This window comes from Pangasianodon hypophthalmus, chromosome 26 (genome assembly GCF_027358585.1).
Source record: "Pangasianodon hypophthalmus isolate fPanHyp1 chromosome 26, fPanHyp1.pri, whole genome shotgun sequence".
NCBI lineage: Eukaryota > Metazoa > Chordata > Actinopteri > Siluriformes > Pangasiidae > Pangasianodon > Pangasianodon hypophthalmus.
Genome location: NC_069735.1, coordinates 7609844 through 7624827, shown reverse-complemented (window position 1 = coordinate 7624827; position 14984 = coordinate 7609844). Strand labels below are relative to the sequence as shown.

The 14984-nt window shown below is 36.7% G+C and overlaps 2 protein-coding genes across 2 annotated transcripts in view; both read right to left on the bottom strand.

The window, feature by feature from the left end:
* LOC113537233 (FERM and PDZ domain-containing protein 4-like) overlaps window positions 1-6563 on the bottom strand; it is a 74129-nt gene extending 67566 nt beyond the window's left edge. Inside the window, exon 1 of the mRNA XM_053230168.1 lies at window positions 6423-6563. Coding sequence (XP_053086143.1) covers window positions 6423-6502 — 80 coding nt within the window. The 5' untranslated portion in view covers window positions 6503-6563. The remainder of the gene's footprint in view (window positions 1-6422) is intronic.
* Window positions 6564-10040: 3477 nt separating this feature from the next.
* Window positions 10041-14984, bottom strand: part of LOC113537371 (male-specific lethal 3 homolog) — a 28827-nt gene continuing 23883 nt past the window's right edge. The window contains 1 exon segment of the mRNA XM_026931810.3: window positions 10041-11461. Within this exon segment, the coding sequence (XP_026787611.3) occupies window positions 11362-11461 (100 nt within the window). The 3' untranslated portion in view covers window positions 10041-11361.

Below are 14984 nucleotides of genomic sequence, written 5' to 3'. Positions count from 1 at the left end.
TTCTACATAGAACCTTTAATAATGGACAAACTAAAGAAACTTTTTTCTCTAAAAGTGCATGTGGTTCTGAAGAGTAAAATGTCTACTTAGGTTGAACCTAGACCAGCCTTTGATTACCTGACAATTTTCAACCCCATATTTATTGGCACCCTTCATGAAAATGAGCAGAAATTACCTATGTTGGGCCTCATCTATCAATCATTTAGTAAAGTTGTGTGTGAATGTTAAATAAACCAAACCTAACTAAACATTAACTGATTTTCCTCATAATTGCATGCATATGTTGATGAATGCCAATCACCTGTAAATTACCAGGCACGTGCACGACACAGATGATTTGCATCTCTTGATGCCCTCAAAACTTACAGTGCTGAAATGAGGAGAAAACAGCAAAAAAATTTCTCAGAGGTAGAAGTGGAAGTTATTTTGACTTATATCTATCTTATATCGTGAATTGGATGTGAATTTAGAGAGAGGAAAAATGGTTTGACATAAAAATATACTGTATCCATTTGATCATGGACACCAAACACAATATAGTGCTCTTTTTTTTTTTTTTTTTTAATAATGTGTCTCAGTGACTCTGAACCAGAAATTTATCACACACCAGCGTACCCTCCCCGACGCCACACTGGAAAAGCAGAAGGGAACGAGAGTGTCATAGGAAGTTGACTTTGGCACAGTAGGGAGTATACAGCACACTGCTGCTTGAGACACACCAGATCGGTCACTTATCGGTCACTTCGTGCTGGTTCTAATAAAGTGTTGCACAGCATTAAAGGAAAATGCAGTAAAAATGGAACTGACTTGATTTATGGATTTATGTTGTCTTGCTTTCTTTCTTCAAATTGAATATTTCTTTAGTTAATGCTTTGGATATGCAATGACTGGGCTTCACAAAAGTTTCATCGAATTTGTGTGTGTAACTGAAATACCCAAGCTATTTAAACTTGACAGCATTTCCTGTTTCCGTGGGGTATAAATATAAGGTTGCATATGTAAAAGGTTGTAAAATCCCTTTGTCACCCTTCATTATTGGGAAAACCATTGACCTTTCAGCACAGAAGATATAATATTTCCATATATTTAAGCTCAGACATCACTCTTCCCATAGACCAATGTTCATGGACCAATAATTTTGGAATTGGCTTTATGTACGAGAAACAGCTAAGAAACATATCCACATATGAGAATAAAACAACACCAACAGCAAAAAAAAAAAAAAGATGCATAGCTTGTTAATGGTGACAGTGTGATTAGATTTGACTTTGTCTCATAAGGAAAAACAATTTGTGTTTATCCAATTAACATCACTTTAGGGGAGAAATCAAACTAGATACATTCTCCTAAGAGAAAAAAAGTGATTAAGCTGTTCATTCACTTAACATCAGATGTAATTGATAGCATGGGATTGATTTTTTTCAGTTCTTCATTCAGTTCAGGGGAGATTAGCACTGCCTGCTACGAGTGCACTGACCTTGCTCAATGATCAGTGCTTTATTTGAGTTTTATTGCCCTGGAGTTAGATAATCCTATTATCCTTTTTTTTCTTTTCTCAGTCATCAACCAAATGTAATTCAAGTCTACACGATATATACCTAAACCTCTAACAAAATGGTTGAATAATCCTGGGTGAGACATTTGACAGATCAATATGTATAGAATAAAAACACTATTATCTAATAATCTATTTCGTGAAATAAATCAAAACCTTTTGCATGATGAGCAAACGATTAACACACTTCCAGAGGACTGGTGAAAAAAAATCAAATAAAAAAATTCCACAATATGGTGGTAGATAAAGCGTTTTCAGTGCACTACTGTGTGTTTATTTCATGATATTTCACGGGATCATACATTTTTCATAAGGTGATTATGTAAGTAATATGTGTTCATGTGGAAAAATAAAACATGTGAAAAGTGCATTTTAATATGTTACGCCCTGAAATTATGCATGTGACCTAACCACATGACAGCATGTGAACATGTGATGATGTTATTAGGAAGAATGAGTTACATGAAAAATCACAGATGAAAATAAAAAAAAACATGCAGTACATGAGCAAAATATTACATTTGAAAATAAATCAATCATGGAATCAAATTTACATAAGATGAAAAAATAATGTTATGTGAAAATAAAAAACACAGACACTACATGTGAAAAATTAACAGGTGAAAATAAATCATGAAAAATTGCAAAGTTTTCTTGCATTGAAATTAAAAACATATGCTCCAAATATGAAAAATGGACACATGAAAATAATCATGTGAACAAAATCGCATGAGAAAATAAACACATGCACTATATGTGAAAAGTCCACTAGATTTTTAAAAAAATTACACGTGAAGTCTCTAAAACCCCACGTGTATAAATTGCACATGTGAATCATGTCATTATTCATGTGAAGATCATGTAGCTTGGGGACAGTGCTTCACCTGATCAGATTGACTTTCTTTACTCCTCAGACCTCTTTCCATGTTCCCTGTACACACTGCGAGAACATGCTCTGCTCCTGTGTGATCTGCCTCTGCTGTGGGAGATTCACTGATCATTGAGCATCTCTAAACGTCTGCGATCTTCTAATCCTTGCGATTTATCTTTCCATTGATTTGCAGTCCTACTAGTTCTAGCTTTTTTTTGTATGAGAATAAAGAAGGAGAGACGCGCACAGAGAAGGAAGGGTAAAAGCGAGGTGAGACTTTTGCTTTTCATGAATGTATATGTGAGAATAAAGAGGGAAATGGAGGACAATTTGAGACTTGGTTATAAGGATAAAGAGGATCGATGGCTTAATTAACACAGTCCATCCTGCACTACACAAGTAAAGCAAAATTCTTCTTTCAGCCATTTAGACAGGCTTTGGTTTGTCTAAGAAATGATTTTGCTATTAGTTTATTTCTATAGAGGTAAAGAAATGAAGAAAATAATTTCTTTTTTTAATTTCTGCTTAATGAAAAGCGGATGACCAGTGCCTTGGACCATCATGAGCCATATTTAATATATATATATATATATATATATATATATATATATATATATAAGAGAGAGAGAGAGAGAGAGAGTGGTACTGATGTTACAGCACATTTTGGGGCCAAGCGCAGCTGTGAAATACAGATAGGCTTAATTTAACATGAGCAAGATTCAGATAGATGCAATGCATGCGATAAATGAGATAGATGAGTGCATGTGTGTGTGTGTGTGTGTGTGTGTGTGTGAGAGAGAGAGAGAGAGAAAGGATGAAGCCAATAAACATATGGACTAGCAGACTCTGAAAGGTTCTTCGGAGGTTTTCAGCTTTTAAGACCAGGGCAAATGTATTGATTTTCTCTCCCTTTCATTTTCTCCTCTTACATTAAAGCAACAGTGCAGCAAAATATGTATATATATGTGTGTGTGTGTGTGTGTGTGTGTATATGTGTGTGTGTGTGTGTGTGTGTGTGTGCTTTTATTTGTTTTTTTTTTCTGCACTGTTGCTTTAATACGAGGATAAAATGAAAGGGAGAGAAAATCAATACATTTGCCCTATATATAAAAATGTACATTTTTCACCCACACTTTAAATCTAGTCTATCAGCTAAGATATGTTTGGTGTCTGAAATTTTGCTTCCTTCCTTTTGGCCTGGAGCGACGAGGATAATGTAGCTATTGTGTCCAAACTGCAAGTTTGCAAATCATCGCAAACTCACCTCAAGTTGTCCAGCATTTCAGCCAGACTCCCTGACATCATATGATGTTCTCTTGTTCATGAAAATGGCCAAAACTCTGTCATATTGCTAAGCAAGCAATACAACTGTTATAGGAAAATAATCAATGATGGTGTTGTGTCATCTTGTCCAACCAATATTTTATTCCTTTATATTATTTCATAACAGCAAACTGTCAACAATAACATTTTGTTATTTATTAATAAATGACACAGCATATGTTTTACCCATTTTTAGTTACGGTTAATGTTCTGGAACCTCCGTGAAACAAGTTAGTTCCTCTTATCACTTATGCTATAGCAGCTATAAACAGTCGTTCGCTCACCAGCCTCTCTTTTATCTTCATCTTGAAGTTAATAACATAAAAAATATGCAGTTTGTTACCAAGAAACCATTAAGCATCCGTGCTGAAGACTTTTCCACGTCAGAAAGCTTTGCCTCCAACTGTTAAAAAGTGCTGGAACTGGAGACTCCTTCCATAAATGTTCTCTTTACACAAAGCTTCATATCAATGATTGTATTTTTTTTTATTTGTTTATTATTACTTTTAGATTATGTGCACCATCCACCATATACATTTCTGTGAATTAGCATAGAAATGATAATATACTATAACAAGTGCATTAATATAAAAACATGTGATTTGAGTTACAGCCACAACTATTGTCTAACCTGCTGTTATAGGAAATTAATAAATCTTCTGACCAATCAGGATGGAGAATTCAAAAGCGCTATGGTATAAAAAAATCTGAAGCTGGAATTCTTTTCCTTTTCAGCAAATAGTCCTCAGACTCAGGTAAGATGTGTCTCAAAGTTTTAAGGTGGTGTTATTTGTAATTAGAGATTTGGATGAAAATATGTATAATACAGATGCAATTTGTATATGTATTTGTTTAATACAGACTTTTTGTGCTTGGTATGATAACATATGATTAGCACTTCTGTAAAAATCCATGCAAGCATATCTGTATCGAGACACTAAAAAAGGGTTTATTATATATTATTATATTATTATATATTTTGTCTGTAAAGATCAGCATAATATTGCTGCATTTATCTCTATATATAGTGTGAACAGCTAAATCCTTCGTTAGCGTATTCAGTACTTTGCTTCATCACAAGACTCTCTTTGTCAGTTCTCATTTTCTGTCCATTCTGGGTAGGTACGTCCAACACCGCCCCCTAGGGCACAGGTTTACGTTACGTGCTCGTTTGTTGGTAGACACCTAAGCGAAAGTCTGCACACAATGCCATCACATGTTCACAGATTTGCACAAGCAGAAGTATAAACCAGTCCTGAGCTAAACAAAAAACTGAGGCAAGTGTGCCAAACTGATAGCTAAAGGCTTCCCATGCTCGTTAGCTAAATATGCTTTGTGGCTCTAGTGCAAAACTAAAGAATCCAACGTTGGGCACCGAATATGTCATGGCTTATTGACTACATTTGATGGAAAGGCTAATTCACAATTTATGAAGTTGTGCATCTGACAGAAAAGACGCATTTTATGTAAAATTTGGTGGTCTGTCGCTTAATATTCATTACACCAACACCGGTGTCCAGAATAAACACAAATACGGTGTTTTTTTATTGTCCCACTTACATTGGGCCCAACATCAACCCTATAATATAGTAACATTAGTGTAATCCATTAGATTACTTGATAATAATGAAACCTAGCACATTCGAAACGCAAGTAGTGTCGATTGTACAGAATGTTGTTTACACTACGCTACGCGTACCTGCCCCATATGCTTTGGGTTCTAGGTAAGCGAAAGAAAAATTGTGCAAATTTCATTTTTCCTCAAGCTGTATGTGTTGTGTTACAGTAAAACAAAGAGTCCTGAGGCACAGATAATGATCACGGGGTTGTAGGGATGCATACATCTGACCAGTGTTCCTGCTAGCAATTTTCATGCATATACTGTAAGCATGTACTGATGTGCTAGAACAGTGATTTAGTCTGAACTTTCTCGCTTCCAGCTATTGCACACACATATGCAGGAAATCAGCAAGTTCTATATATAGATTCGGATGGTTTTCTTCATTTAAAAGTGATATAGATTTTTGCATCATATGAGCCCTGAAGCACACAATAAGAGAGGTTATGCAAACGCCTTTGGTTCAGTTGGTTATTAGTATTCAAAAGAAGCACTTGGCATTCCAAATACAGCCCAGGATGATCACTGCATGTTTCATCATTTTCTTCACCAAAACAGCGAACATATTCGGGTTAAGAAGATGATGACTCTTCAAGCTGATCTGAACATTCACAATGCTGCAGTTTATCAGTGGCTACCTCTTCACTAAGTTACAGTTATAAAAACAAAGCCAAACACACTTAACATCATAACAATAGCTATGGTAAGGAAGCGAAGTATCGCTAATGGTCTTGGTTTTGGGTAGTCCTGCTTTCAACGTGATCTATTTTAAAGTTGGCTCGATTTACACAGCAATGATTCGGTGAAGAATGTAAATAGAAGTCATCGAGCAGACACTGATTACGACTGTCCTGTAGAGCAACACTCCATGAGAACACAAAGTCAACATAAAGCCTTGAAATTCATTTGCCATTGTTTTAGCTGGAGAGCTGGAGATAAACAAGTCAATGAAAACTGTAATATTGCTGGATATTATTTTTTTGGACATTATTTACAGATTTTATTGTTTGTAGTCCACCTTTAATAAAAAAAAAAGGCGAATGGTAAACACTCACATCGGCATCTGTACAGGTTCCTCTACCCATCCTACATCTGCTGCGGTTAGAGACGTCTCAGAAGTGGCCCTCGACTCCATCTTTGAAGCCCACAAATCCAAGATTTCAGCTCATGCATAGAACAAGTCGACGCAACGAGAAAGGAATGAAGAGAGAATGATAGTGGACGAACCGACAGAAGAGCTCCAGATGCATTTGCAGACCTTCTAATTTTAAATTGAATCAAGAGGAATTGATATCAAGAGGATTGGGTGGGGGAAATCGGTTTAGCGTAGCCCCAGACGTGCGGCCGGTCTGAAATTTCTCCGCTATCTGATACCACAGGGCTGAGAAGAGCAGCTCCAATTTCCTTTGTAAGTGCTTCGTTTTGCCCCTGTGATGGCATTCCGATTGAATTAGCACTTACCACCCTGTCCATTTGGCTTATTATAATGGAGAGAGACGTTCTGTATGAACTGAGAGCAACCATTACGGGACTGAGGGCCATCTTGGTGCAGAGTGATGGGAAATGGTAATTTGGAATTTATTTTAGCTTACATCATCGATCAGAGACGTGTTGAACATATCCACGTCAGGGGTTACAGTTCTGTCATTGTTTAACAAGAACAATACATGCGACTATGTTGGGCAAGGCTTAAATTAGCGAGGACTCAAGAGAGCTGAGCTTCTCCAGCTTTAGTTTATATGAACAGCGAGGAGAGGTGAGCTTTGGCAATGTAGTATGATGGAAATGAAAATGACAACATGGAATAATAATAATAATAATAATAATAATAATACCATAACAAGTAGAATGGAGCATGAGGAATGATGTACAAATAAATGAATGTGCAAAATTCATGAAACTGTCATACAACATAACTTAATTGAAGAACTAGAGAGCTGACAAAGATCTATATCTATGCATTTTAATTCACATTTACAAATGAAATGTACAAATAACCTTATTACCTATATATATACACACACACATATATATATATATAGGTAATAAGGTCATTTGTATAATGTCATATAGATATGACTTCTACATTACAGTACAAAAACATTTTAGATTTCCAAACATTAATTTTCCAACACAGATTTCATATTCCATAAGAGACCAATTTTCAGACAAAAAAACATAATGAAGGCTGCTGGGTTTTGCTGCAAAAATAAGAAGCAAGTGTGACAGTCAAAGTCTCCAGAAGAACTGTGGCTGCTTCTGCAAGATGCTCAGTAACACTTACCGAGGAATTGATATCAAGAGGATATTTCCTTATAAAACTGCACAAATTGTACCTGAGACTACTATTTTTTTTAAAGCGAAGGATCGTTACACCAAATATTGACTTTGTTTCATTTATTACTGTTTACTGCTCTTTATAGTATTTTTTTTTAATGTAGAAACATTTAATGTCATTATTTTTGAAGGCATCTTTACTCTACAGCTTTACTTTGCATGTGCCTAAGACTTTTGCACAGTACTGTATAAACTATTCAACTTGCTATACTTGCTATTTTGATTATTTAACTGCAAATCATGCATTTTTTCAGGTTCCTAAAAATACTACACTCAAATTTCCAACCAGACTTAAGTTTATTCAAGGTCTTATTATTTACCGTTTTTATTGCTGTATCAACACATTGTACTAACTGCTTAGTTTAAAGCTATGCTTAGACACTGACCTATCTGTATTAGCATGGGAATACGTTTTTGATAGAGACTACAAAGCACGTCTGTAGGTCGCTTTTAATAAGGGCATCTGCCAGATGTTGTAAATGTTCTTACAGATACGCCAAAGATGAAACAGATGAAGAAGGAAACGGATGGTGGAATTAGCGTACACTCTTTTCACGATCAGGTCAGACTGTTAACATCGTTGATGAATAAGGGCTATTAAGACTTTAGAACAGAAACTTGTTTTAATCACAGTTTCATGATATCAGTCCTGAGAACTACTGTACATAAAATAACACAAACTGAATTGTTCTGTTCCCACATTGATGTCCACAAAAGGAGGACTCTGTGTCTAAATCCCAATTTAGCCCCTGGTGCTGCTGGGAGACATGAGAGTAGCTAAATTAGTGAACTTCAGGCACATCTTGTTGGATAGGTTTAAACCAGGATTACCTTCATTTTTGCCTGGAACCATACAAAAAAAATTATTTTTCAAAAATGAAAGAACTCATTTTCTTCATTTTTAATTAATTTGGTCATTTTTGCATGTCCTTGGTAAATGACTTGAGAATTCTCCAGCATATGGGTTTCCTATTTCCTTAAATCTTGTTTTAATTTGAAAATAATGATGGAAAATTGAGTATTTTATACATTTTCTTTGAATAATTATATGTTATTGAGTCAAAAGAAATGACTTGGATAATCAGGACATCCATTGCTAAGTCATAAACAGAAGATGTGGGTTAATCTGAACTGGTCAAATCTCAGATCAGTTCATTTTAGTTCAACGATTTTTGCATGCTAGGCTTCATACTAGCTTCTTTAGCAGATTGGATAAGCAATCTTACTGTAAATAGCTATGTACACTCACCAGAGCCAATGATCTCTGCTAGCTTTATTTTTCCTCATTATGTCATTATAGGTTTTTAATTCCATTTTTGTGCATTAAACAGTAAATGGGAACTAAGGAGTGGAGAACTGAATCAATGTCAAACTACAAAAATTCATTGCTTAATTTACATTTTGTGTGCTAGGCTTCACACTAGTTTCTTTGGATTCGGATTAGCAAAGCAATTTAACTGTAATAGAAACTCACCAGCGGCACCAATGATCTCTGCTAGCTTTATTTCTCCTCATAACATCTCGATACACATTTAATGAGAGACGGTATGTGACAGGATAAGATGAAACCATGTTATAGGCTTTTCTTCCATTTTTGAGCATTACAGAGGAAATGGGAACTAATTGCACACAGGAACTAAAGTTGTGAGCAGGGAACTGAATGAATGTCATATTAACATCCAATGCGGCATAGAATTGGTCCGAGGAATCGCTTGAGCCAGTTGTTTGGATTTGTTGCTTTACCTTGTTATACCTGAATTGAGAAAATACCAATTCAATGGTCACTTGAAATTCGCTCAGAAATGGCAGCTCCCTGTCACAGATAGACTTGTTGCTTTGTCACTTACTAGTACGAACAAGGGGAGGACTATCCACCACATGCCGGGCATTGCACCTGAGCCCCACCCTTCATCTCACAGATTGAGCCCACAGGATGGCTCCACATCATCATTTCAGGCTGAGTCCGACTGGGTTACGTGCCTGGATCTTCAGGTTATGACCTGTGGTCACTACCACCTTGGCCTACCATAGGTGTGTCCCAATAACCCTATAATCCAGGTACTTACCTTTCATTGGGGTCATTAGGATCTCTCTTTATCTGACCTCTCTCCTCAGATCCAATTGTGTGCATTAAGCTACCTGAGGTTCACCAAAGTACACACTTCACCACAACAAGGTCTTAATCCACAACGAGGCTTCTTAAACAGTCTCTTTAAATGGTCTGGTCTACATATGTAGAACTTCATCTCAATTTTATAGCAACAATATCTAACGAGACTTCATTAGATCATCATTTCACTACAGTTCATCTCAAGAAAAAAGCAAACAGAACCATGTCTATTCTGCAGTTGTTTATTATACAAAGTGGCAAGAAATGTACAACAGAATGCAAAAAAATATGTACATTGGACAAATTGTGAAATATACAACATAAAAAAATGACGTTCACTTCAAGTCATGGATTTATATTAACAAAGAGGAACTTAACTGGCATGTGGATTTGCTCTTTCAGAATAACAGAACTCACAAGACCATATCAAGTCATATTTATAAAGGCTCCAGGATCATTTACATTTTTCATCCATGATCAAACAACGTAAAGGAGCTGATCCTCGATCAGTGCTCTTACTCTGAGAGGCTTCATAAATATAAGGTAAGGACTTCAGAAAGAATGCAGACCAAAGATTAGATTTTGTGCTTAGGTTTTTTTTTTTTTAAACAAACTGCATACATGGAGTACATGTGCCTAGTTCAGTACCTTCTGCAAGGTAAGATCATATTCCTTCAAAGTATAGCGTAGAATGCCCTAAAGCCAGCCACTGAGGCGCCTGAGCTCTTTCTCGCTGGTTCATAGACGCAGGAGATCGGATGTTAACTAGACCTAACATTTTGAGGTAACCTAGGCTAAAAATCTTAACTGTAAACATGTGTTTAACTGTATTTATTTTTATTGATAAATTCATTAGGTTGCTGCTGTTGCCAATGTAATAGTATCATGCAGACCAATTTTATTTAACTAGACAACCATGTGTGTGTGTTGTTGGTTATCAATGTATAAGTATACCATCCAAAAACACAAGATATTAGCAAATACATTGTTTACATTGTTAAATAAAAAGCATAAACCATAAATCTCCTGGTAAACGGTGACTTTGGGAAATTCTACGCTAGGAACTGCTATAACATAGAGAGTGAGTAATAAAAAGGAAAATAACGCTTGCTTTTGTGTTCATTAATACAATCCCAGCTTGTAGGGAGAAACAAAGCCACAAACTGACCAATTCCAATAGTTCACACAAGTCCAAATAAAGTTGTTCTTTTTGCTTTAGTTGCAAAGAGAGAAGGAAAAGCTAGAAGCTTGAACAGCGACTGCAGTGCAGAGATCTGGAGAAGGTAAAGTCAAAAAGCATTTCGTTTGAGCAAAAGGAAAACAGGTAGGGACTTCCATCTATCCAGAGAAGCAAGCTGAAATGCAGGATGAAGACAGCCTTTCTGGAGTCTCCATGTCCAAAAGAACGATAAAAAAAAAAAGGAAAAGAGACATATAACGAGGTCCCTTAGAGAGAGGAAATTGGACAAAGCAAGCTCCAGACTTGAGTCAAAAGGTTAAAAGATCTAGGAAGTCATGAAGGACAGAAGAGGAGTGACCATTCAGTCTCAGCAGACGGGCCTCGGCTGCTTCATACAGTAATGTGCTTCGGTGGCAGACACGTACGCAGACTCTGGAAAGAAATCTTCATGAAACTCAGCTAAAAACCTACCAGAGAGAGAGAGAGAAAAAAAACATCTGTTAGTGAACAAATTCTAAAAATGTCAGTAATAACCCACACTAAAGCGAAGTTAAGGAGCTTCAGAGAACTGAAGCCTTTCTTTTGACACCCATAGAACTTCAAAATAATAATAATAAAAAAATTTAAAAACAAAACTCATGTTTTTGGGGTACTAGGGCACTAGATTTATTTTTTTTGTAATATACACAAGGATAATGCGCAAAGACATTTTTGTACAAAGATTTTGTAAAAATTTCCTTTAATATTCACCACAGATAGTGTTTTTATATGGTCAGTTAGTATTGTGATATTTTTGGACTAAGTTATCATACCATGAAGATTTCAAGCCCTAACACCCCAAACTCTGCTACACTCTGCAGCCATTTTGACCACATGTCCCATCATGGCAGTGAGGATCGCTCAAGCAGACATCTGGCATCGCATTCAGCTACCACACAATAAAATAAGAGAGGCTCTCAAATTCACTCAACATACTAAATGATGCTAGGAAATAATTAGATCTGAGTGATTTATATGGACCTTTTAATAGGATATGCAGAACAGTAGCTGTTTTGCACTGTTGCCAAACTGGTCTGTGCTGCAGCACCTCTGCACTGTTCACTATAAGGAATTTTTTTTTGTACATCTGTTGTCTGCTCTGTTTGTGTGCACGGAGTTTGTATGTTCTCCCCGTGCTTTGGGGGTTTTCTCCGGGTACTCCGGTTTCCTCCGCCAGTCCAAAGACATGCGATGTAGGCTGACTGGTGTTTCCAAACTGTCCATAGTGTAGGAATGTGTGTGCGATTGTGCCCTGCGATGGGCTAGCACCATGTCCAGGATGTCCCCTGCCTTGTGTCCCGAGTCCCCTGGAATAGGCAACCCTGTGTAGGATAAGCGGTATGGAAAATGGATGGATGGAAAATCACAGTTGGTTAAAATTCTTTGGGTGATACCACTAGTGTGTGATAGGGATGTAACCAAATACGAATACTTCATTTGGAATGAATCAGAATTTTGCTGTCACAGTCACAATCGCACATCGTGAAGGATAATCTTTGGGCATGAGTTGAGATTGGTGATGTTAGAAGGTATAAAATGACATGCTCACCAGTGGCCTATGTAGTGCCACTGCGACCAAAGACAGCCAACAACAAACTTCTAGCAGAGTCAGTAAATTTTGCTTAAAATCTCAGTGTGGCCGCTGCTATGACACTCAACTAAAATCTACCAATAGGAGGACGCATATGATTACCCAAAACTCACGGGACAGCTACACACACAGTAGTGGTGATGATAAACCGAAAACAAAACATATATACAACTGTATACTGTGTGTATATGTATATACTGTATATACACACACACACACACACACACACACATACATTTTATATATATATATATATATATATATATATATATATATATATATATATATATATATATATATATATATATATATATATATGCACTATAACTATAACAGGAACATATGAGCTTTTGAGCAACTTATGAGTATGAGCATCATTATCATTATAGTTATAACTTAAAGTCTATTGTATCCAGCTGTTCAATGAAGGAGACCTGAGTGCAAACTGTTCTTAGCAATTGCAGTTCTAAGGCTATCCAACAAAGAACATTCTTAACCATCCTTATGGTTTTTATGTGGGATCATCTACAGTAAACTGACTGATCTTTAGGCTGTCCATGTGGTTTGGGGCCATCCTTCGCAGCAGCATACTAAACAGATACAGGCACTAAACAGACCCAGGTATTGGCATTACGCTATCCCCCTAATATTTATATGTACAACAACTTACAAACCTTTGCATTCAGCTGTATAATATCCTGATATAAAAGTCTGGCTGCACCACCCACCCCTACGTTAGAAGTGTTTGGTCACCAACACCAGCTGTCCTAACAGATCCTTTCTTTCAAAAGATTAGAAGGAAATCACAGCAGCTCACATTATGATAATTATCAATTATCTGACAGACACTGCAGTGCGTCTCTTTGTGCTCTGCACTGGCCTTCTTCTCAATGAGAGAGTGGAGACACTTCAGAGCTTAATTAACTGGACTGTACATGAGAAGCAGAAACCGCCACGGATCCTGAAAAACCTGTCAAAGCTTCAGACATGGCCGGAACATAAAATTCTCAATTAATCAACATATTTCAACAAAGTCTGTGGGCAAAAATCTCTGTGTAATCTGAAGTGTCCTTGGTACCATTAGCTGAGCCAAATCTATCTGAAGAAAAAGCAAACGAAATAGACTAATATTCAATAAATGAGTCTTATTGATAATATTTAACACTCTACTATCTAAGAAAAAACACAAAGATAATACGTTGAAACAAGTCGATAACGAGTTAATATGAAATAGTGAAAAAAGTCCAAATGACAGCATCCAACTTTTTCCCCCAAAACATGGTTCAGGAGTTCTGTAATTTTATATAAAAACTGAAGTCAAAGTATTTGCCCTGAACATTACATTAAATGAAAACAGTTAACAAAGACAAACTCCTAAATGCTGTTTAACTGCCCATAGTGCACTAGGTTCTACAATCTTACTATTCTATTACTTTACACCTGAAGCAGTGAGCATACAGGAAACTCCGTTAATAAAAGTAACGCATTCACATAATAATATTTTGAGCCAAAACAGAATAGGGACAATAGTCTTATTTTAACTATTTTAAAACAAGTTTCATTTTTCAATATTTGTTGACGCATCACCTGGATGCAATAACTAAAAAGGTACAGGAATCTACCTTGTTCATAGAAATGCTCCTCCACGCAGAACATTTCAAGCTCTTTACAGTCTGTGCATGTGGACGTCATCTTAATTCAGACCACAGGTTTTCATTAGCGTGCACATCTGGAGATGGCCGTTATAATTTCTGCAAACGTTTCAGTGCTGCTCGGAGTGTGTGTTTGGGGTCATTAAGTCTCCCTCTTTACCTTGATGGAATGTGTGTGTGCTGCGTCTGTGCAACTTTCAAGTGTGAAAATCAAGTTGAGACTAGAGCACATGGGCAAAAGATTACTAATGTGAGATGGGGGAAGGAGGCAGGGCTTCCAGCTGATCAGTTAATATTGGAGCAATTGTCAATCATTCCAGATTCATATGTTAATTGGCTCATCTGCCGTTATTACTGAGGGGCAAAAAACCAGACTGCTTTTGGTGTATTTCGAGTGGTAACTTACAGCGGTGTATTCTGATACTAAAATACACAAGTATGTGATTTAAGACACAACGTTACTTTGGTTAGTCAGTTGGGGACGCAGTATCACATGGTGCCATCCACTATATATGTTGGAATTGCACCACGGATGTGTCACGTTCACTTTTAAGGACGTGCAAAGCAACACGCCAAATGGTCACAGGAGACAAGCGGCGGCCATCTTGTATACATGTACACATAGCAAGTATAAATCAGCCTTAACAATACACACCAGTCACGATTCGACTCGATTCACGATACTGGTCTCACGATTCGATATTCTCA